The 25,000-nt window shown below is 39.1% G+C and overlaps 1 protein-coding gene and 1 pseudogene across 1 annotated transcript in view; both read left to right on the top strand.

Annotated features, from left to right (window-relative positions):
* The first annotated feature begins 570 nt into the window (after positions 1-570).
* Positions 571-11,229, top strand: LOC138031487 (ATP-binding cassette sub-family C member 4-like; annotated as a pseudogene).
* Positions 11,230-15,162: 3,933 nt separating this feature from the next.
* LOC138032160 (mitochondrial uncoupling protein 4-like) overlaps positions 15,163-25,000 on the top strand; it is a 13,464-nt gene continuing 3,626 nt past the window's right edge. Inside the window, exons 1-9 of the mRNA XM_068879765.1 lie at positions 15,163-15,312; positions 17,825-17,950; positions 18,197-18,259; positions 18,375-18,459; positions 19,089-19,214; positions 20,287-20,399; positions 21,202-21,286; positions 22,315-22,429; positions 24,078-24,137. Of these exons, the coding sequence (XP_068735866.1) occupies positions 15,240-15,312; positions 17,825-17,950; positions 18,197-18,259; positions 18,375-18,459; positions 19,089-19,214; positions 20,287-20,399; positions 21,202-21,286; positions 22,315-22,429; positions 24,078-24,137 (846 nt within the window). The 5' untranslated portion in view covers positions 15,163-15,239. The remainder of the gene's footprint in view (positions 15,313-17,824; positions 17,951-18,196; positions 18,260-18,374; positions 18,460-19,088; positions 19,215-20,286; positions 20,400-21,201; positions 21,287-22,314; positions 22,430-24,077; positions 24,138-25,000) is intronic.

The following is a 25,000-nucleotide window of genomic DNA, read 5'->3' as shown; positions in this document are numbered from 1 at the left end:
ATTAAATGTCCATAAAACAAAAGAACAAAGCGATCATAACCATATGCAATTAGCAAGGCCTCATCTGAATAACAAGGGTCGATTTGTCCTCTGCCATTTTAGTCCGGTACATGAAGGTCGACCAGCCAACTATTAACACAGCATCACATCGTGCTTTGCAGAGAAAAATAATTCAAAACCTTAAATGGGAACCATTTGCAGTGTCGTCAGATGAGGATTAGACCCATGCCTCTGCCGAGCTTGGACAATGGGAGAAAATAATTACTCAACGCAACTTGTTCGGCACGGTAAAATCGAAATGCCCATAAAATATGATGAATGGACTTTAGGGATGAGTGGTCAGTGATAAAGTTTCTCGGTTGATTACCGACATTTAGGCAAATCTCGTTCATTAACCAACGTGTCCGTGTAAGTTAAATTCAGTTCCCGTTAAAGTAGAACAATACTGTTTCGTCATACAGATAATGCCAGCCAAGGAGAGGTACGAGCAACTTCTTCGCGAGGAATCTACCTCGTCTTCATATCGAGAAGAAATCAGTCTTTGGTCGCTTTTGTCTTCAGTTTCATTGGATGACTGAAACCTTTAAGACAGGAAATTGCCGCCCATTGCAAATATGCGATCTGCTGCCTATCGAAGAACAAAATAAAACACGAGTTTTGACTGAAAAGCTTCAAAAAATTTGGAATGACGAAAAAAAGGCTTGTTGTGGAAAAAGACCTCGACTGTGGAGATGTGTGGTAAAAATGACATCAATAAAAGATGTTTTGACAATGATCTTATTGGGCATGGTGGATATGATTGGTAGCACTCTTCGGCCGTTACTCCTTGGTGTCATCCTGTCGAATTGTTTTTCCAACAATGGCAACAATAATGGAGAGAATACTATGATGTACGTCTGTGCTGTGCTTATTAGAATAATCTCAATGGTAGAAAGATCAGCCGCGCATTTACGCGGTTGGATGGCCGAAGTAATCATGGGCGCTAGGATTTGTAGTGCGTTGAAAGGAATGATTCATTCAAAGGTGAGATCTCGCTGGATTAAAAATACTGGCTTTTTCAACTTCTATAAAAAAGGTATTTGATAAATTAACCATTGAAGCTCATTCTTCTTTTTATTTTCAACTTTATGGAGTATTTTCAGAAATGATATTAGATGGCAACTCTTGCAAGCCGTTTAAGTGCCCCTGTGATAAAAGAAGTCACTCCCTTTTTTTCTTCAGATTTTGAAAGTATGTTTGCATAACACCTGACTGGCAAAATTTTGAACTTTGATTTTTAACCAACGGTCGTTTACTTTGAGTTTAAGTTTTGGATTTCACGGTCCGCCATTACTCACGTTCAAAACTGACTGAGTGGACCTCAGAGGATTGGATCCAGGGAGAAGTGACCTCAAAAAGCGTCTGAATGCATCTTATTATATATGCAAAACGTGAGTTTAAAAGTCTGAAATCCCAAAACTGCCGTGCTGCATATTAATTCTGCGACGTACACACGCATTGCATTCTTAAACTAGTGAGCCTTTGCCGTCATTTCCTCCTCGATCCAGCTCTCTCAAGAACTTTATAATTTAAGTTAGTAATGGCGCAACATTAAATAGGAAAAATCCAGTTAAAACAAACAGGTGTCTTTTTGAAATCAAGGATTAAAACTTTGGTCGCTTAGTATTTAGTTCACATAGTTTTGAAATCCAAAGAAAACGAGGTATTTGATTTTTTTTGGTCACAGAGAGCACTTTAAATCACCACAACTGAACTTGTTTTGCCTTATTAATGTTTAGAAAACACTAGAGATCAATTGTCCTAGAGCTTAGTTTTTCAAATACTCTTTGTTAGATATTAGGTCAAAAAGGGAAAACATCTCTCAAAAATCTCATTTCTTTTTCCAGAAAAAAAAAAGCACGTTATTAAAGTTCATTGAGACAGTTATGGTAAATTTGGCCCTAACAGCAGAACAGTAAAAATTATGGTAATTGACTTCTTTTTTATTGGCTAACAGATTACCCTTGTCGGACATCGAACACTCCAGGAGTTTCAGGAAGGTCACGTTATCGATCTCTTGTCCAATGACATTCAGCGTATGGAACTGGCGCCTCGATGGGTTTTTAACTTGGTTTTCTTGATCTATTTCATCCCTACCGTACTTTACTAGCTCCTCAGTCTGTTTAAGTGGCAAGCGCTCGCTGGCGTACTTTTTCTAGGAGGTCTCGTTCCTTATTTTTTATTTGTCTCTCATCATGTTGGAACACTGCGATGGCAAACGGTCAAAGTGTCTGACAAACGTATCGCACTTATGAACGAGCTGGTGTCCGGGATTCGTGCTGTGAAGGCTCAAGCCTTGGAACATCATTATGAAGAAAGGGTCAAGGAAATAAGAAGGTTAGCTGTAATTCCTTTAATACTAAATAACTGACTGACTGACTGACCAAGCGGACCAATGGATGTATCGATCGATGGATCTTGGCTGATCCATAGGTCGGTTGATTGATTGTTTAATAAAGCAATAAGCACGCTAGGTCACGCATGCATCAAGTTCAAGTTGTAGTGGTGCTACTGGTTTTAAGGGCTCCTGTACGGTGATGTCAGCTGTTCAAGCAATCTTGTCTTCTTCATCTTCGCTTGCAGTTTTCCTGTCAGTCCTGTTTCTAGTGCTGAGCAGTTATGAACTGAATCCAGTAAACGCGTTCATGCTGCTTTCCTTCATGAACTTGTTGAAAACTCACTTTTCGATCTACCTTGGTAAAAGGCTGCAAATGGTGTTTGAGGCAATTGTGTGAATACGCAGAACAGAGCAACTCTTACTTTTGAACGAGTTGCGTTTGTCACGGGAGGGTTTGAACGCTTCCCTGAGCGGTCCTGAAGATGATACTGCATTGAACAATGATGATCCTATAAGCAACGCTTCCAGAAGAGAAAGGAAACAACCGTTCCATAGAAAAGATGATGAAAACAAAGAACCAACTAAAAACAACCCCACAGCTGAAGACAAGGAACGGGAGATGCTTACTAAACATGATAAAGATGTATTGGTCGTTTCAAATCTAAATTACAAAATGAATCTGGGAGACAGGAAGAATATCCTTTACGACATTAATTTTGTGACACCGCGACAAGGTCTTACCGTAGTTTGTGGTCGTGTCGGGAGTGGAAAATCTACCCTGCTCTGCGATTGCAGGGGAAGTTAATTTGTCAACAGGTTCTGTATGGTACCCAGGAAATCTGGCGTATGTTACCCAAGTACCCTGGGTGTTCTCTGGAACAATCAAGGAAAACATTTTATTAGGCGAGGATTATGATTTGGACTGGTATTCAACTGTTGTCGAAGCTTGTGCCCTAGAAGAAGATATTGAGCTTTTTCCGGACAAAAACGAGACGATTGTGGGTGAGAGAGGAGTCGTGCTCAGTGGTGGACAGAAGGCTCGAATAAGTCTGGCTCGAGCTGTTTATTCCTGAGCTGATGTTTACGTCCTTGATGACCCACTAAGCGCTGTTGATCAAAACGTTAGTGACGAGATATTTAAGAAATGCATCTGTGGTCTTCTGGGTGACAAAATTCGAATTTTAGGGTCTCATCATTCCAGATGTTTAGAAGAAGCTGATGAAATAATCGTTTTGGGCAATGGTCGTGTACTGGAAAGGAAAAGACCACAGTTTGGAGAAGGAAAGTGTGTAGACGATGGGCTAACAAATACCTCCACAGAAGAACATCAAACCAAGTCAAATCCACTTGCTGAACAATCATCTGCTTGCGTACGAAAGGGACTGGAACTTCTAGAAGAGGATCGTGAGATTGGAAGTGTGTCATTTCTGCTTTACTGGGATTATTTCACAAGCGGAATGCATCCTTATTTTTTTGTTGCATTGATCGGTTTATTTATTCTTACACAAGGTAAGTTCAATATATTTTCCCTGGGTTTGCTTTTATTTGTTGACGTTGGGGAGGCGGAAATGGAATCCGTTTGAGGAAAGTTGTTTCCCCTCATCCATATTATTATTATTATTATTATTATTATTATTATTATTATTATTATTATTATTATTATTATTCGACTCTCTCCAGTTGTCGGGTGTTCTACTGGGTAATGTTTATTGTGTCTCCGCAACTCCCCGTAGCTAAGAGACAACACTTTCCGCAACAGGTGAGCAGTTCCAAGGATGGCCGATAATTGTACACTTCTAAGGAAGTTAGGTACATTTAGCTTGCCAAACTAGGTCTTTGCACCTTTTGATATCCTTCCAAGAGCACCAGTCACGATAGTTATTATTGTGACTTTCTTGAGGCTCCATGAATCCTTCTGACTTCAAATGGTACTTCCTGGTACTTTTCAACTTTCTCCTCTTCAGTTCTGGTGATATTCTGGTGCGTCAATAAGTGTCCATTTCTGTGTGTCTTTATCCACTAGAGTAATATCTGGCCGATTACGTTTCAGCACTTTGTCTGTGTAGATACTCATGTCCCAGGTAATCCTCGCTTCTCCATTTTCTGCGGTTGGCAAGGGCTGATGGTCATACCACTTGTCATTACCCTCTATCCCATACTTCCTGCACATCCTCCAGTGTACCCGCGGGGCCACCTTGGCGCTTCCTATACTCTCTTTGGGCAAGCTTCCTGCATCCACTGACAATTTGTTGTTCTTTTTCAGTGGCATCTCCACACAATCTACACAGTGGTGTCTCTGAGGTCTTATCTACGCTGTACCTAATACCTTGTTCTTAAAGCTTGTTCCTGAGCAGCAAGAATGAAACCTTCTGTCTCCTTTTTTAAGAATCCATTCAAGACTCCTCTCCAGCTTCATCTGATATTTGTTGGACAAACGCACCATTTAGGGCTTTCTCCTTCCAGTTTTTAACTTTCTCGTCTTTCCTCCTCCTCTCACAGTCCTGCAGACTCTCTTCTTCAACAATCACTTTCTCCTTCAACGCAGCTTGAAGCATCCACCTCTGTGCTCTCTCTTAGGTAGCCATGAAGGGATTTGCTGTCCCTTCTTACACACTCTTCTCCCTTCCTTTCTCGGCAGGTACAGCCTCGCAACATTACTCCTGGTGTGCAGACAGCCATTCATTGCCAAGATCTTCCTAGTTCTTCTATCCTGATGTTGGCTACCTCCTCCATTGTCCAGTCCACAATCCCCGCACTGTAGCGTACTACACCAACAGCCCAGATATTCATGCCATCGATCAAATTTCCTCCATTGAGTTTTGATCTACACAACTTCTTGACTCTTCTGATATACTCCGATGTTATCTTGCCTTTCATTTTGGTCTTGAGAGTCTGGTCCAACTGTAAGATGCCAAAATATTTGTAGCCTTCCTCCTCTATTTCACCGATATGCTGGTCGTCGGGTAGTTCTATTCCGCTACTGCCAACTTGTCTTCCCCTTCTCATTTCCAGGACAGCACACTTATCTAGGCCAAACGACATCTTGATGTCTTGCGAGAAGTTCCTCACTACTTGAACAAGTGAGTCTAGTTGATCTTTGCTAGCTCCGTACAGCTTCAGATCATCCATAAATAGTAAGTGGTTAATGGGTTAATGCCAGTTTGTATCCAGATCTCATTTTTCGTAGTACTAGGGTCTAGAGTAACATGATCACTATGAACAGATTATTATTATTATTATTATTATTATTATTATTATTATTATTATTATTATTAGAGCAGTTTTCAATGGAGTGTCCTAAAACCAAAACCAAAGCAATTACTTTGGCCAATCAAAAAGGTCGGAGACAATCCAGTAAACCAATCAAAACTCGAAGTAATTACACGTAGCCGACACAAAGCGCGGGAAAATGTGCACGCGCTAGCCACGATTGGTTTTGGTTTCACTTCTGATTGGTTGAAAAAATGGCGCGAGAGCTTTGAACCAATCACTGAGTGAAGTAATCATAAACCAAAGCAATTTGCTAATTACTTTCGACACTCATTGAAAACCGCTCTATTATTATTATTATTATTATTATTATTATTGTACATTGAATTCGCTATCTCTTTTCTGATTGGCCCAAAGCGTACAGTGAATTTTCGAAATCAGCGCCTGTAACGCCATCTCGCCACAGATTATTACAATAATGTCAATGACACTCAAGGTCATGGGTAGTCATGTCACGAATAACCACGGTGCATGGTTTCTAAGGGTAATCATGGCAAGTTCGCGCGCTTCGCGTTACTTGCCGTCAGTGAAGAAGCAAAAACATGATTTCCATGTTTGCTTCGTTCAATGTATAATAAAACAATTACTAGATTCGGTCTTTGTGGTATCCAGAATAATCAAAGTCTCGGTAAGGATTATTAGCCTCAGGCTTCGGCTGATAACCCATACCAAAAGTGCAGCCTGCCGCATATTACTGATCCGATGACGTCAAAATGACGTCAAATGTGCAGCCCGCTGCAGATTATTAAGCCGTTGGCCGAGAAAGCCTGGGGACAAGGTTGTGTTATGTTTGGTGAGCATAAAAACAAAGAGCGAAATGGTAGGTTTGCAAGTTTGAGCGAAGAGAATATTACCCAGTTACTTAATGATAAAGACAGTAAGAATACCAAAAAGTCGATGAAACAAAATCGCTTAATTTTTTAGTCTTACCTCAAAGAGAAAAACGTCAGAAATCCTACAACTGGAGTGGAGTTATTGGCAGTTTTACAAGTTCTCCCCTAGGAATTTGAAAATATTTTGAATAAATAATAAAGCAATTATTGAATTCGGCTTTCGTAAGATATGAAAAATTCTGCAGATCAAGGAGGGTGTTATCTACCGAGGCCGAAGGAAGAAAATTACCCTTCCAAGCGCTTTTAGTTGTAAGCAAACAATTTGAATTCTTCCCCCCTCCCCCACCCCCCTTCCCGGTAACAATGTTGTTTTCTGGGGGACATCAACAGTTTCCTGGAAATCAACACTTTCCAAATCAACAATGGATAGGGGAAGGGGGAGGCAGAGGATAAGTAACTGCTGTAAACAAGTAAATAAGATTTGTCTGTTTTTTACGGTTTTTGTTAACGAGAAATTGTAGTTTAACATCTTGATGAAACAACTTTGGCAGTTTCAAAGACTCCTTTTAAAAAAAGGCTTTAAAAGGACTGGGCAGTTGCGCTGCGCACTGGTCAATAGAGTTATCAAGTCATCAACGGGAAGCTGTAAAGGTATTAAAAGTAACAATGTCTTTGTGTTTTAGCTGCTATAATCTCTCCGGATGTATGGTTGTCTTATTTATCAAAGAAGACTTTGGAGCAGCAACAAAAGATGGATAATATGGTCATTTACGCCAGTACGACTACAGCATCGCTCGTTCTAACAACCATCAGCGTGTTCTTCTTTTTCATTGTATCGCTTAGATCCTCCCAATGCTTGCATGATAGAATGGTGGAGGCCACATTGCACGCCCAACTTTCGTTTTTCGACACAAATCCAACTGGAAGAATATTAAACCGGTTTTCAAGGGATGTTGGGTGCATGGACGAACAGCTTCCTCAGATCTTCATCTTGTGTATTCAAGACATACTCTTTGTCAGTTCAGCTATTCTCTTACCAGCCATTGCAAATCCTTGGTTGTTGTTGGTAGTTTTTCCTACTATAGTGGTGTTTGTGCTCTTTCGAAGATACTATCTTAAGACTTCTCGAGAACTGAAGAGGTTAGAGTCGATTTATCGGAGTCCTGTGTTTTCGCATTTTTCAGAGACTATGACTGGTTTGGACACTATTCGTACAAGAGGAATGCAGGGCAAGTTCATTGAACAGTTTTACAGGTATGCGATCCGAAAACGTATCTTAGATTATCTCACTGGGTCACGGATCTACCCTTCTTTTGTTCTATCAGGTCGTTGTATTTGTTCAATGTTACATTATTTGTCAAGCCGGAAATAGTAAAGGCGTAAGCGGTAATTAAGACAAGAGATTCCTGTCATCCTTTTTAATCAATCGTTTCAGTAACATTATTTTTTGTCTATTTTAGTTTTTGAACCATGAACCAGTTTCCTTTGTCAGAGCTCTAGAGACCCGAGTTATTTCTAGACGTTACTGTTTTTAAAATGGCATCCGGCTTTCGTTCATGGGCTACTTTTTAGACATCCCAAATCCTTTAGTGAACTTTGTTATCGTCCGAATTCCGAGATAAGAAAAGGGGAATGTCATTTGCATTTGGCTTCAGCAGTGTAAATCTCTTTGGAAAAAGTAATCTTCAGGAAAGATTTTGTTGATGTGATGTGCTTGGGTTTTTTTAACAAAAGTTAAGTCAATCATAAAGAGAGACGTGTATATAGATACGTCTGTTAATATCTAAGGCTCGGAGAAACGATCTTTGCCTATTTCCCGTTTGGACTCATACCTACGAGGAAAGAAACGAGCGTAGCTGTAAATTTCAACGTTATGCATTTTGAAGTACTTTTGTCCACATAAAACCCTTTTATACATTTTAGGCATCAAGACTTACACAACCAAGCCTTTTACATGGTAATTGAGGGCACGCGTTGGTTTGGTCTTCGTGTTGATCTCCTGTGTGTTCCCCTTATAACATCTGTAGCTCTTGCATCAGTGGGATTTTCAATGGACCCAGGTTAGTCAATTCAGTAATTTTGAATTATTTGAAGAGCACATCCAATTCTCACTGGTTTGTTTTACCCAGCTGCAGAGTGCGAATGCTTGAATCTGAGGAAATAATGGGAACGATTGGAAATCATTCTACGTGTCAACAATTTGGAGGCCCTAAGGGAATGTCTTTGCAGGATTAACTCTGTAACCCTGTTTCATGTAATGGCAGTGTTGTAGTACCAAATGAAACATGAATAATTGCTTAAATGAACTGAGTTGGAAATCACTGCAATCCCGTAGAATAATTTCCCGCTTGTCTATGCTTTATAAATTTAGAAATAATTTAGCAAATTTATGTAGATAATGCTAATCTCCACCCAATTACCTATTCTTTTACGCATTCCTCTGGGAATGCATATATGACTCTAAATGTAAAGTGTGATTTTTACAAGTATTCTTTTTTTCCAAGAACCATACAGGAATGGAATAAGCTACCAAAGGAAGTAGCATTGAAAGAATCACTTAAACCTTTCAAGAGTGAAATTCCCATAATTTATTAGCTCCATTTGTGTATATAATACTATTATTTATGATTTTTTTTTAATTTTCAATGCAGTCCTTTACATTCATTATTGAGTGTTGGACTCCGAAATGGTAAATAAATAAACATATAAATAAATAAATAGCAAGATCCACTAAAAATATAACGTACTAAGTTACCATGGCAACGCTGATATCTCCAAATAGTCCAAATACAAACTCGGTGATCTCCATTTTTAGTGTTGTAAAGTGATAAGCAGTTTAAAATAAATCTCTGTGCAAAGTTTTAAAAAATTGTCTAGAGCGGATTCAAAGAGACCTTAACATTTTCCAATTGTGGTAATAGCAAAAGCTATGAATCTGCGCATGCTTGAGAGGATTTTTTTAACTTTGTAGAGATATTTATCATTATAGCCTGAAAAACACCGTTCCAGCAATAAAAATGGGATTAACCGAGTTCGTTATTAAGAGCTTTTTTGTTGTCATATTGACTTATTACGTCACATTGTCAAGAGCATCTTCTTGAGCAACAATTGATGTTTAATGTGGTACCATAACATTGCAGTTAGGTGAAAGAGTAGGGTAGATTCAGTCCTTCTAGTAGAACAGTTTGTTGAAAGCGTTGAAACTGGTTTGAACCTCCTCAAGCATCTCACGCCAAAAACCACACTAACTTACATTAATTAAGAACTGGTTCATGCTTATTGAGGCGATAACCTTCTTTATTATATGACTAGCTCCGTGAGCGGACAAGATGAACCAAATCCCACGCTGTGATTGGCTACCCGAGCGGGCAAGATGGAGCTATACTGCCCGCTGGGGATTTCTCGCTTGGTCCCGCAAGATCAAAGATCATTTTTTTTGGTGTTTTATCCCACATAATGAATCCTTTATTGACCAAGCGTGAGGTTAAGATGGCTGGATATTGGTCTCGTTCTTTTTTGTGTGTGTTCATAGACCTCGGCTTCGTCTCGGTCCATAATCACGCAAAAAAAGAACTTGGCCAATATCCAGCCATCTTGGCTTCACGCTTGGTCAATAAAATGCAATCTCCAAATAGTCCCACGTGCATCCACAACTCGATATACGCACAGCAAAACCCAGAGTTTACAGAAAAGCCGAATAAGGAGATCTTGACGACTTTACTATAAATTTGTTGTCATGATATTGATCGCAAACCTTAATGGCAGCTACTTTGAACAAAGTTTACAATGCTGATATTGCTAATAAACAATGTCTTTTCTTACCTTCCAGCAATTTCCGGACTTTCCCTATCATACGTCTTGGAGATTTTAGATCTTTTACAAATCGCAGTTCGACAATTCTCGGAAGTGGAAAATTTCATGACATCAGTGGAACGAGTACTGCCGGTACTTACTTATACAAACCTGGATTCCGAACAAGGATACAAAACAGAGGCCCTTCCACCGACACACTGGCCACGTGATGGACATGTGACTTTCTTTGATGTCACTCTCACGTACTATGAGGGCGGACCCAAAGTCTTGAGAAATGTAAATTTCTCCATCCAAGGAAAGTCCCGAATAGGCATCGTCGGGAGGACTGGGGCAGGCAAGTCATCTCTCTTGGCAGCTCTTCTACGCATGCCTGATGCTCAGGGTGACGTCATCATCGATGGAGTGAGAATAAACGACATAACCCTCCAAGAATCCAGACGATGCATTTCTGTTGTTAGCCAGGTTCCTGTTTTGTTCAGCGGATCGCTGAGACGAAACCTTGATCCAATGAATCAATTTAAAGACGCTCATTTATGGGCAGCTCTTGAAGACCGTGACGTACAACTCAAATCGTTTGTAGGAAACCTCAACGGGCAGCTGGAATACGAGTTGCTAGAGAGAGGGAATAATTTGAGTGTCGGAGAGAGACAACTTGTTTGTTTAGCACGCACTTTATTGCAGCACAACAGAATTGTCATTTTGGACTAGCCGACAGCCCATGTTGATCCCGCAACAGAGCAGACCATGTGGAACATTGTTAATTCAAAATTAAAGAACTGTATTGTGATAACCATTGCTCATCGGTTGAATACAATTAAACATTGTGACACCGTTATTGTTTTGAGGGAAGGGGAGGTAGCGGAATTTGGTACATTTGATTCACTTGTTGATAAGAAGGATGGAGTTCTTGCTGACATTGTGAAAACCGCCAAATGATGATACAGGGGATTAGCTTAAGAGTAAATCCTAAAGTCGAGTTACATTTAGGAAAGTTATCAACTAAGTAAATATATTTAGCCTAAACTGAAGCCGAGCTTCTCACTTATTGTTTATGTTTGTTTTCAGATATTTTTGTTTATTACATTTTCAATTTCGGATATTGCATTTCTAGCTTTCTGATTGGCTCACTCAATCCCTGTTATCAGCTCATATACCATATATGGAAACTGAGTGCGCGGTTCGTTTTGTAAAACTGAGACAACATCTTGTCGTTCTGTATGTAAAACAGTTCAGAATTTATTGAATATTTAATAAAACTATTATTTCATTCGCGCTTATTGGATAAGATATTGGATATTGATTATAACCAACTCGTATTTGACGCGCGTCCATGGAATTATTGTTAATTATTAAATTCTCACGCTCAGATAATGCAATTCTAGCTCTCTCATTGGATCTCAGTTATCAGCCATTATACCTGGGTTTGACCTTATATAGAAGTGAATGCTACAAATATCGCTCAGCATAAAATCACTTTCTGGATTGTTTGTTAAACTTAAATGGAATTTAGCAAAACCGAAAGTTGAGAATTTAAATACTGTAAATTGGACTATTTTTCCGTGCTCTTTTTTGCTCTTTTCGTCGTTTTTTGTTACCATTATTCAGCCTGTTTTCTCGTACCTGTGCTTTCTCTTTCTTCCGCTGCTCTCAAATATGATTTCGTCCCTTTATTCGTGCTCTTTCTTGTTCTCTCTCTCGTTGTTTGTCATTGATATTTCGCCTGTTTTTTTCTTGCTCTCAGTTGCTCTCTTTCTCTTTCAACATCGCTAACTCGTCGCTTGCTTGCTGGTTTTTATCTCTCGGTGTCTCTTCTTTCCACGTTGTACCACATATTAAAAAAATACTTAGCTATAGATTGTTTTTTTGGTTGTCTTCAAAATATTTGCTTGTTTTACTATTTAAAAACGCAGTATCCAATGTCGTTCGCTGACCTTGCAACTTCCCGCCAAAATCGAGGCGTCGAGCCCGTGCGAGTTCCCGCTAAAAAAAAACGAGGCTTCCAGTGCGACACTTCGCATAGTGGCTTACTACTTCTCTATAACTTAATTACTTTCTATTTTTTTAAAAAAGCAATTTTTGTGTGACTGGATGCGTTTATTCAACGAGATTATAGCCTGATTTACCATATTTTTGTTACATATTAATCATTTCCATTTCGGTCATAAAATTTTGAAAAATCAAGAAAAGAAACCTCTTATATTGGAAAATGCTTTGGAGAATTTTGTCAAGTAATGACTTTGAAATGACGAAAATAGATGAGCAGGGTAAGCAAATTTATCTCGTCGGGGGTAGCTCCATTCCCGCGGTCATTGGTAAAGAATAAATGCGCAAAACTCAACAGCAGTTGACACCGAATTTCGAAGAAGATGCATGCCAAAATAAGCTGCAGTGGTGGAGCTTCTAGTCCTGCTAGGCAGCTGTAAACGGAAGCAACTCATTTACAACTTCAGGGTCAAGGAAGCCATATACCTTATCTTTATCATTGTGACTCCGTCCTCACCCATGTACACTTGAGCCTTCAACTTCACAACTACATCTTTTGGGATATCTCTTGATTGACAGGCCACCACATTTACCTCTGTTTCCTCAGCCACGGCCAACTGAAAAGGTGTTACGACGCAGCTATTACAACGGCCTTCGAGTTCGGTTCCGAAAAAATAGGCACTTAAAATTTACAACGGAAACAATGGAGCCTTGTCCTAAGTTCAATAAAGTTGTAACCTGTACCTGCTGTACTGTCCAATATTTCTTTGGGGGTTACAATAAGCATGTAATTGATGAAAATTTTAAAAGGAGATTCCCAAAAACAGACCCTCCAGGAACCGCAGATTTTACATGGTGGCGTATGTCCGTCATTATTTATTACACCCCTGTGTCTTCTATAACAAGAATGATCTGAATGATCTAAACGAAGACGATTAGGCTCGTTGCATGACCATGTCACGTGACCTTGTCACTCACAAAAAATAGTCGTGGTACAAAATAGATGCCAGAAATGGAAAGAGCGTAATGGAATGAGTAAGAAGGTCAGTTTTAAGGCCACTGACACATTAGTTAGCGATTTTACAGTGATTTTAATGCTGAAAACAATAACTGAGATTTAAATGGCAAACAGCTGCTGGATGGCAAGCTTTGCCATCCAGCACACAATCATTTTAGGGTCAGTGCCACCTATTTATTACTATTGTGCATACGTTCTGCGCATTACGTAATCATTACGGCTTTGAAAACCAAAACAACAATTAAAGTCTAGCTTTAACTAGCGAAAGATGTTTTGTTTCTATATCTTTTTGACCAACTAGTTGGATTTTACTAAAACAATTATTTCTCTCGCCCTCATGGCCTCTGAGTCAATAGCCCATTCGGCCTTCGGCCTCAGGGGCTATTGACTCAGAGCCCATTCGGGCTCGAGGAATAATTGTTAAATATTATAGGTGACATCTGCCTTAGAATCGCACTTCTCAATAGGAACTACGTTCAACTAAGGGTGCGTTTTTTAGGAAAATCCGACAACGGATTCATGAATCCAAAATCCAAGAACGGACCACGAATCTAAAGTATCCACACTCGAGGAGGATACTTCGGATCAAATATAAATCCATATTTTTGAGATTCACCACTGACTTCAGTATTTTTTTTGTGAAAGGACTTGAAAAAGGCATTTTCCATGCAAAAATGACACACAACAGCTACCGTACATGACAGTTAAGCCTTAATGTTTTTCTCGCGCCATGTTTGCCGTACGATCGAACTTTTGAAAATAGTTAGGTTTCCTGCAAATTTCTCACCAGAAATTACAATAAAATTTTCTTGATGGCAATAATATTGTTAGCACGTTTTGTCGATTTGTACCTTAGCACGCATGTTTTTCATCATTTCTTTTTATCGATTGCTAAGGGGTTTTTTTTCTGGTGGTATTTTCATTGAAGAATTTCTCTAAACAAACCAGTTAACCGCTAATTTTTTGTTTTGTTTTTGAAATTGCACACCACTCTGGGTTTGTTTGTTTTGGTCGAAAATAATCCTTTTTCGAGTTTTGTTTTGAGGCTGAAGAATCCATTGATCCGAGATCACAAATCTTTTTTTGGATTTTCCCAAAAAAAAAAACCGAAGAGAGATGCGTGATATGGGAACAGCAGGGGTGCAGTAGTCTCTTTAACAAAACATAATTATATTGTTTTGATATTCTTATCACATGCCTATCGATGTGTTGTTATCAAGCGAATTTAAGAGATCAACTTCGATCGTTTGAAATTGTGTTACTTTGGAGGAAGTTGGTTCATGAAGAGTCCCTCGCTTTGGTATCCAATATTAGGTCCTCGGCTTTCGTGACGAGATAACCTGTGAAATACTGTCTTTTTACAGTACAAAGCACCTCCCATTTGACAACTATGTGTAAATACGTCAACTCAACAACCCATGCAACGGTGTTCAACTCACAACTGTGCGAACTTTGCAAGGAGGCGTGACTGTCAATCCAATTAACGTATCCCGATTGGCGGAAAATGTGTAAAAAACTTTGTTAGGTGGCCACCGTATGACGCGTCGCACTGTAATAGAATATCGTCAGGATGTGACGATGGAGCATGCTTCCCAGCAGACCATGGCATGCCCAATATCACGGTTTCACAGTATCACTTCTCCCTTTGAAATTTTGTTTAATTATGTAATTCTGATCCCTTAAAGATGATTTACTTTAATCCGCGCAAGCTTTTAAACTACTGCGGTTGTTCCATTGCTTGCCCATTGGCCATTCTTGATTTCGCACATGCCCCCAAAGACCCCCAGTCACACCCCCACGGTCGCCCCCACGCACGCCTTTGCTGTGTCATTGCATCACCGTTGTCAGCGGTTATTACCATCCTCAGTTTATATGTTGGCTCTGTTGGCTGGCTTTGTTGTTTGCGATTAATCCAAGTAAACAAACGAACGTGCTATCGTGAATTATGGCTGGAGATGTTCATAGTTTTTTGTACAAATATTGCTTGTCATCCCTGGCGGCAACTGTGGCAGAATCAGGTTGGCAAGTCAACTGTTAAATTACTATTAGTTCTGTCGATCGATTAGTCCGAGCTTCCTTGACTCCAGAAATTATCCGTGTTTATGTGCATGGTCCAGTGTAGTGCGAATTCCATTGTTTCCTGGATGAAATTTTATTCAGATAGGAACTTGTATCAGTAGCAAGGCATAGTTTGATGACGGGAATTGGATACTTCGGGGATCAAAATCCAGGATCTCTGAAATTTTTTTTTACGACGGATAAAGTTTCTATTAGTTTGGACTTTGATCTCTTAAACAGTGAAGATGCCACACACTTACACTGTAGGAATGACTTGGCGCAATTTTTGGAATTATTTTGGACGGTGTACGAGATAATTTAAAAAAGAAAATCCCTATGTATTATAGATTTTTTTCATAAAAAAATTATCGTGGTAAGCTTAAGTAAATGAGGCAAATGTTGGTAATGTTAATATTAATATATATAATCATATTCCAAAATCCCTGGAAGGGGCTCTGAAGACAGGTACATTGTATTTCTTCCTCAAGCATCCTCTGCCTACTTTTGCTGCCAAGAAGCTTTACTTTCCGTGGGTATACCCTCTGTGGAATTAACCTTTCACTTCAAAAGTCTAGTTCAACATACAGTTACTTTCTCACACTTAAGTCATCTTATGACATTATTAATTATTTAGCCATAGTAGACATAAAGTATTCCTGTATCTGGAGAACTAGATAATTAGATTTTGACTCTTTTCAAGTTGATAGGGAGTCCATATACATGTTTATTATGTTCTTCTCTTATTTTAGGTTTTTTTTTTGTACTTGCATTTGGAGATGTTTTAGCATAAATAAATACGTATGTTCTGGTTAACTTAAGATAATTATATTCTAATGTCATTTCTATTTTGTTCTACAGAAATTATGTTTTGAATTTATTTTGTTTTAATTTTTCATAGATTCTGTTTTCTCTTGCTGTAGTCTGTCTTCTACATCACAAAGGACCTTTTTACTTGGGAGTTTTCTCCATTAAGTTCCCTATTTAGAAAGTCTCTTCTGATCCATGTTAAACCACATACCGGTCTGCCTTCACATTGCTACTTATATCCTGTTTTTATGTCAGGGCTGTCAATTCAACTCTTTCAGATAATCCAGGAGACTCCAGATTTTGGACCGAATCTCCCGATCTCAATATAACCATCTGAATTCTCCTGATTAATCACGGAAGTTTGTCATTTCTAGTGAGAATCAACTTTCACAACAATAAAATTTAAACTACTTTGTGTATTTTTAGTTTTTTTTAACAAAATTCAAACGTTCATTTTCCTCATTTAAACTCCGATAAACTGTTCTTGCAAGCGTTGCTTATCATTGACGGATTGTAATTTGAGCAATAATGTGATTAGTGCAAAATAAACCAAATCAAATCAAATGTTGCAATGCCAATGACAACTTTTTGCGCATATTTTGACCTTTGCCTAGGTTGTGTGACAGTGTACTTTCTTTTTGCGTGAAAGATGCATTTACACTGTCAGTATGACATCATCTATCATTCCATCCCTATCAATTCTCAATAAAATTAAATTTGAAAAGTTTGGGGGTTGACGGCCTTGTTATATCATCTTTGCTTAACTTTGCTTTTTGTTCTACCTTTCATTTCACAATTACTGGTCTCATCCCTCTTGCTTTCAGGTGTTACTCTGCTGTAATTAATCTCGTCCAGTATTTCTCATGAAACTTCAACTTGCTGCTTCTTTCAGTGTCTCCTATATTATGATGTTTTATTTTCACCATGGTGCTTTCCTGGTCTTTTAAGCTTACAGTATTTGTCCCCTCTCATACATCTGTAGGCTGTTCCTGCTTTGAGTAATTTGTCGCAAAAAACCAACATTTTAAAGAGATAAAAAATTTCAATCGATTCACATATTGTGAAAAGAAAATTAATTAATATCTATGCGAGAGTGAACTATTTGACCCAAATCCTATACATTCATTTTTATTTATCTGACGAAAATCAATCAGATTTTGTTTAATAAAGTATAATTTTAGACTAGGAATTTCTTGTCCCTAGTTAAAATTAATACTCTACAGATAACAGGCTTAGTTAAAATGAAAAAGACTCCAACCATTTCAGAGTGTGACTGGAATATGCGTGACAAAAGTCTGCTGGGGGTTTGTTATTATAATAAATGTAATCGCATCAGGGCCTGAGGGCAATAAAGGATTAATTTCATGTGTATTTTCAAAGTTTTCACAAAATTTCCCCGAGTCACAAAGCAGCAAGGACAATTTGGAAAACTTTGAAAATGCAAGTGAAATTAATCCTAATTGCACAAGCTAGTGGCAAAGGATGATCAAGATGGAGGTTGATTTATAGTGTCTTGGTCAGCCTGAACATCAAACTTACATTTTTGAATTTTCCAATTTTATCATTGAAGTTAATATTGACTACAGATGAGCTGGCTGTATTCTGTTTTTCTCAATTTGTGCGTTTACCTAGTCTTATCAATACTTTATTTGTATTTTTTTAAAGTCACCTTTCCTCTCGACATCACCAAGACTCGCCTCCAAATCCAAGGAGAGAGGGCATCAAGTCTGTCAACCACAGCATCCACAAATCTTCCTTACCGTGGAATGATAAGGACAGCAGTTGGCATAGGTAATTGAAGTTTAACCCATTGACTCCCAGGGGTTCCCCATTGACGAGTAAAATTATCGTCTGGCGTCTGACAGAGTAAAATACTAAGTATGGCCAGTTTAGGCCTGTTTGGACGTCAAAGCGTTAATGGGGACATATTTTTTCAGTGAGTGATTAATGCAATACCATTAGCAACAACTTCACTGCTATGCCTATCACTTTTAGTATGACATCATCATCATTAATAGTAAATTTTCTGGTTTACAGTTGAAGAAGAAGGCTTGAGAAATCTCTGGAGTGGTGTCACACCAGCAATATTGAGGCATGTTGGTAGGTTTAAAGATGAGAAAGAGCTTGTAAGAATTGTACTGTATACATGTAGAGAAGTCTATGTTATTGAAACAGTTACTGCAGTTACTAATAATTTTATATAATTGTCTTTTAGTTTACACTGGCTCAAGGATGACTTCATACGAGCTTTTACGCAACAACGTTTTGAGAAGGAATCCAGATGGTAAATTTGCATTATGGTATGTTTTTGTTTGTAAACAAGTAATGCTTTGGGGGGGGGGGGGGGGTGGAGGGTAGCTTCCACCCATGATCCCTCAGTTAAAACTGAGATTTTGATGAAGTAGGATGTACAGTGTATGCATTCTTTAGGTAAATTATGATGGACAGTTACTGTCTAACATTACAATGATTAAATTAACCCTTTCATGGCCAAGGGGAGCCCAATTGACAAGTAAAATTATCTGGCATTAGACATAAAAAGAGGCCATTTATAGTTAAATACAACGGTGATGTTCAGATTTGGCTATAAGTGTCATGTCAAGTATGATATTAAATTAAATTTTTTGACCTTCCTCTGACTTATTGAATTCAGATGAGTCTACAAACATGGGTCACATTCCTTAGGTCACGACCAGGAGTCTCTGCTCCAGTAATGAACAACTAAGCCAAACGTTTCCCTTAGACCTCACCTGAGACAACATTTTTGGAGAGTTATTAGCCTAAGGGCGAGGTGACACTTTTGGTGTTGTTTATTTGTCTGTAACACAGTGGCATGTACCCTGACCTGTGGAATGTGACTGGTGTTTTAGACCCTCCGCATGCATTTGGCAATGGTAACCTTTAATGAAAAGAAAGGAAATTCTTTCAGGAAATCAGTTATAGCAGGGATGACTGCTGGTGCATTTGGTCAGCTTATTGCCAGTCCAACTGATTTGGTCAAGGTGCAAATGCAGATGGAAGGAAAGCGTGTTCTTATAGAGGGAAGACAACCAAGGTACAGACTGAGTCAATTATCATTATACTTAAGTTAATTATCAAGGGACTGTTGTCACAATCGATGTTGAATTGACCGTGACTGTGCACAATCTTTTGTTATCACTTTGTGCGGGTGCGCAAAATTAGTTGTGCGTTATTGAAGCAAATTGATAATGGTTATCCTCTTTAAAAGAGGTGTGCATTCTGCAGGGTCAAGGCCAAAAAATTGACCAAAGACATGAAACAAAGGAATTAATTGTTGAGTTTCATAACCAACTCCATACATGTATATCCAGTATAGTCAAATTGACTATAATTTTGAACTACCGGTAGTTGATGCTATAGACCTTACTGCTTTTCTAATGTAACTCATGCTATTCTAATATGAACTACAGTGTATTAAAATAATATAATTATTGTACGAGCAGTAGAAAACCAGAAAGGTCAAGTCCAGCCTCACTTTCATTGAAAGGCCAGGTGAGACACTTTGTGGCACATATACAGGTGTGACATTTGGTGATGTTATACTGCAATAACTGGCAACCTCAATTTTTGCCCGCTTTGGCAGATAGACAGCATTCTATTTAGGCAGAGAATAAAGTCTGCTGGGTTAAACACTGATCACTAGTGATTTAATACTTGGTCTAAGCACCGACTTGAAATGGTTAGCTTTCATAAATTGTTCTGGTGACACCATATTTAAATTTAGTAAAACTTTAGTATTAAAGATCGTTTGGTGACCACCCGCTGATTATATGTACGTCTGTTTGCCCATCAATCGAGTCATCAATGGCAACATTGTTGGTGTGTACTCTTAAAAATGTGAAATTTTTGAACCCGAGGAAAATTGGAGAAGGAAAGAAACTGCTATGAGTGGGGGCAGTAGATGAGAGGAATGATGGGTGAGTGAATAAGAAAAAAAATCTCGCCTTGCCAAATTTCCACTCACCTTGAATCCATATAAATGAGACATTGAACTGTTGAACGTAAGTACATTATTTTGTGCTCCGTTGTGAGCATACTATATTATTAATTATGTAGCACTTGTCTTTGATTCTCATCCGTGTTCCAATTTATTTTTGCACCTTCAGGGTACTTAACACGTCACACGCCTTTTCCAACATTGTAAGCAAGCATGGTGTGCGTGGACTGTGGAAAGGATGGGCACCCAATGTTCAGAGAGCAGCATTAGTCAATATGGGAGGTCAGTACTATGACATTTCCAAAAGGGGTCATTTTGGTTAAATGTAGTCCTAACCATGTTTTTTCATAGGATTGGTCTGCAGCTTTAGTGGTTGGTAAAATGTCATTTTGATGCTTTCTGTGCGTGCCTGCCTGCCTGCCTGCCTGCCTACCACCTCCCTGTCTGTCTGCCTGTCTGTCTGTCGTCTGTGTCTTTCAAAAGGTTAAACATCAGGGAAACTAGGGACTCACACTCTCTCTTGCTCTTTCTCTTTCTCTCATCTTGAATAGTTTAAAATGACAAGTAACATGAACACCATCAGAGCAAATTAATAAACTAATTGCAGCAAACAGTGCAGTGATTGGATACAGTATGGCCCAGTGGTTAGGGCGCTTGCCTTGAAATTCGTAGATCCCTGGTAATCAAGACCTGCTCTGACCACTCGTTGAATTTGATCCTGGTAGTCCCTGATTCAACTTCCCAGCTGCACTTGTAAATAGCTGACTGGTTTGCCTCCGGCCAGTTGGGTTTCTTAACAGTTGTTGTTGTGTTCTGTTGTTTCGTTAATTGTGTTTCATTGGCCCAGAAAAGCCCCTATGGGGAGTGGTCAATTAAGTACCGGTATGTATTGTATTGTATAGAGCAATCCAATCTTGAAGCCATTTCATGCATTGTTGACCAATGAGAACATGCTTTCTATCTGTCAGTGAGTAATAAATATCTTGTAATGATGAACAAAACCGTGTGGCATTAGACAGAGTAAATCTAATAGTTTCACTCTTAGGGGCAAAGGATCAAACTAGTGTTTAAATTCTCTCTAAAGATCTCACTACGTACGATACTGTCAAACACATACTGATCGGACACACAAGTTTACAAGACAACTGGGTGACACACACTATTTCAAGGTAGGTAATCATGACAAATCTTATTCCAGGCCATTTATTGGGCTGCAGATGTGTCTCGGATTTTAGCCAAATTCAGCGACTGGGAACTGGATAACCAAATCAAACGAATTTACGTAAAATAACTTCTACCTATGCAATGAAGGAATATTTGGATAAAATAGCAAATACAAATGGCGGCAGGGGTGGGCAAAACTGGAGAAGGTCTAACCGTTTTTCAAAGTTTATCTCCATGACTGTCACAAAGGTTCCGATTTGTGTTGTTTAAAATGTTAAGGACGCTGCCTACTAATTCAAAGTTACGTTTGTGCGGGTTACTGAATATGCGGGAAAAGCAGATCTTAACAAGTGTTATTGTAATCCAAAAAGAAAATTGGGGGTAACCACGCATTTTTTGAAGATAATTAATCAACAGTATTTGTAAAAAGTTTTAAAATACAAAGCAGTGTATGGCGTTCTTTTCGAAATTGAAGCTTAATTATCTCTGAAAAATGCGTGGTTACCTCCAATTTTCTTTTTGGATACCGAGATCACTTGCTAAGTTCTGCTTTCTTCGCATAGTTTTGAACCACGCAAAAATATCCCTGTATTAATAAGCATCAACCATAGGAAATCCGAGTATCTCGAGATGCGCAGAACGTATGCGCAATAACAATAGTAGGCACCGTCCTTTTGCATCACGACTAGGGGTGAGTGATTGGTAAAACTACACAAAGTAAACTGCACTGCTGTTCCACAGCCTTTTTAAACCCCTTACCAGGCAAAGCCACTTGTAGGCACTTCACAAACGCCCAGTTCACGAAGTTTCAGCGTTAAGGACCAAAGCCATCGAATTGCAATTCTTGTGACTTACACCTGAAAAGAAAACATGGAGCTCTCTCAATAATGGAGAGTTGCAAAGCTGGAATTTACTGTTTAATACCTGATAAGCAATTTCCCATTGCCAAATGTGTGTGTTAGTAACAACCTTTTAATAAACTTTCCTTCCACTTTTTTTTACTCTCTTTAATTGTCTTCTCACCATTTTTCAGTGGTTGCGCTGGATTAATTGCCGCAACCATAAGTACTCCTGCAGATGTGGTGAAAACGAGAATTATGAACAACCCGAAGTTGTACAGAGGAACGCTGGACTGTTTCCTGAGCGCGGTATGTTCGACATTCACTCTGTTTCTTAACTCTTTCATTCCCAAAATCGAAACGTTCATTCTCCCAACTAGTATCATAGATTTCTGTATATAGTCATGAGAATTTGGTGTTATATCAAGATCACTCTCTTAAGCTGATAATAATCTTCATTCTCAATACCCGTGCGACTAACATTTCATTGAAATTGTGAGAAGGTTTTCCATGCTGATTTCTCCTGACAGTCACAGGGGTGATTAAGCCGGCAGTTAGATTTCTGAGAGATATCTCTTTGAGAGAGATATGAATGAATGAAAGACCAAGTGAGCTTTCGCGCGAAAACATGATATCTTCACACGTGAAAAGATCACTGTTGCTATGGTTTCATATAAAAATCACACCTTTCGATGCGTTTCATGAAATGATTTAGTATTTCATTGGTGTTTATATAATAAATAGACTATTACATGGCCGCTTGGAATCTTTCACTCGAAGAGAACTTTCGTATCTCCAAGCGGCCATGTAAATATCCTCTATGTATTATTCGAAGGTGCCTCTGAATCAGAAGTACCCCTTGTTTTCAGGAAGACCTTAGACAGCAATGACCAGAACCAGGTTGCTGACAATGGTTTGCTGGGATGCTTAGTCTCGTGGGCTCAGAAAACCTGGTTCATTGTGGTCATTGTTATTTAAGCTTTTTCTTGTTTTCACAGCCAGTCAGGCTCTGGTTGACACACCAGAGAGAAACGGCAAACCGCTGGCTTGTCCATACACCTCATTCCAAAATGTATGGCTACCATTTTAGAGTTCTTTTGTTTACTTGCAAATTAGCCCTTCGTGCATCGTGTAAGGCAAAAGTTCTTACATTGCGAAACAAGTTGCTCGACGTGTGTTACACTAGGCAACGTTTCTTGCAACTTTTTTCGTTTTCGGTGGTCACCTGAGGTGAAAGGAACATTTTCATTGGCTGATGCCGCGAAGCGTAGCGGCATAAGTTGCAGGACAGATGCGACACTCTAGGCTTGAAATAGTCGGTGTAACGTTGCGTGAAGTGTTGCAGAAAGTAGATTCCAAATCTATTTTGCGTAGCGGTTTGGGCAACTTGTTTTGCAACGCTTTTGGCCGTCGCAAGGTACATGTATGTTATATTGGGCAATGTTTCGTGCAAGATGTCTCGCCCTGGCGGTGCGAGACAAGTTGGACGAAATTAATTTTAAGCACATTGTATAAGCCCCTTGCGCGATGCCAAATCTCTTTATTGACAAAATAAATGTGACGTCAGGGATATCTGTGCTATGGGACAACGGTAAAAGAAATAAATTCACATACTCATGCGTAAAAACAACAGCATTGCACGTTTTGCACGCCTTGCACGCTTACGCCACGGCTATATAAGACAACTTTACGACAGACCGTTCACGAGTTGTTCGCGTGTACATGGTCGAAAGTCATGACGCATTGCTCGTTGCTTGCGAAATTCACAAGAAAAACCCCGCCGACCAAAACGGTCTTTAAACTGCCTAACTGAATATGTTGACTTCCTCTGTGATTAGGAAAATCCTCTTCGCGAGACGTTCCATCGTGTGCGACTTTATAGGTGTTGATTTTGCGTTCTAGATCACACAGGGCTGACCGTTACTCAAACTTTGTATTGACTTTTCTCCTCCTTCAGGTCCGCGAAGAGGGTTTCGTCTCTTTATACAAGGGATGGCTTCCAACATGGACTCGAATGGTGAGCCAAAAACTATTTCACTGACTATAATAATAAAATAAGGCATCAAGGATTTCCGTGATCCAACTCAATAATGCATTTAATCCTTTTATTCGTTTCCATTGACGAGTAAAATCGTCTGGCGTTTGACAGAGTAAAATCGATAAATGTGCCCCTGGTTTCCTGGGCCCGGTTGTTCAAAAGTCGATTAACGCTAATCCCAGATTATTAAAAATCAACCAAGGAGTTTATTTCTCTACTCGCAAATGCTGTTCAACGCTGATATTCGGCAGAACTTTGCATTAGAAGACGTCAATCTTGGCAAACAAAAATAAGCAAAAGAAACTTCGACCAAAAATTTGAAAACATGAAACAAAAGTTTACGGTAATCCTGAATCAAGTTAATCGGCTTTCAAACAAGTGGGCCCTGATGTTTTGGTTGCGAACGCCCTTGCGAAACTCCTTTAATTTGCTCAACCGTACAAAAGACCAATTCGGCTAACTCATTGTTGAATGGGAGTAAGGTTCTTTGTGGATTGTATTGGCGTTATAATGTAGCATTCACATTTAGAGGCTTACACTAATTTGCGAAACAAAACCAAATTTTTAAATGTGCAATACGCCTTAAGTTTTTGGAGGGTGTGGGTCACTGTTTCACCATAGCTGAAACAACTAAAAACTTTAGGCCTAAAAAATAATGTTAGCATTGTTTGTAAAGGTTTGGCTTCTTTCAGTTACAATAAAACAATGACCTGCAACATGCAACATGCACTTTACACACTCCGTTAATTTGTCAGAAATTCCCACTTTTTGATAGTACCGAATCCCATGGCTCCAAACTATCATCACTGCGGCAAACGATTCGTTCCGTTTCGCAAAAAGGT

Source organism: Montipora capricornis, chromosome 14, assembly GCF_036669925.1.
Source record: "Montipora capricornis isolate CH-2021 chromosome 14, ASM3666992v2, whole genome shotgun sequence".
Taxonomy (NCBI): Eukaryota; Metazoa; Cnidaria; class Anthozoa; order Scleractinia; family Acroporidae; genus Montipora; species Montipora capricornis.
This window is presented reverse-complemented; position numbering and strand designations above follow the sequence as displayed.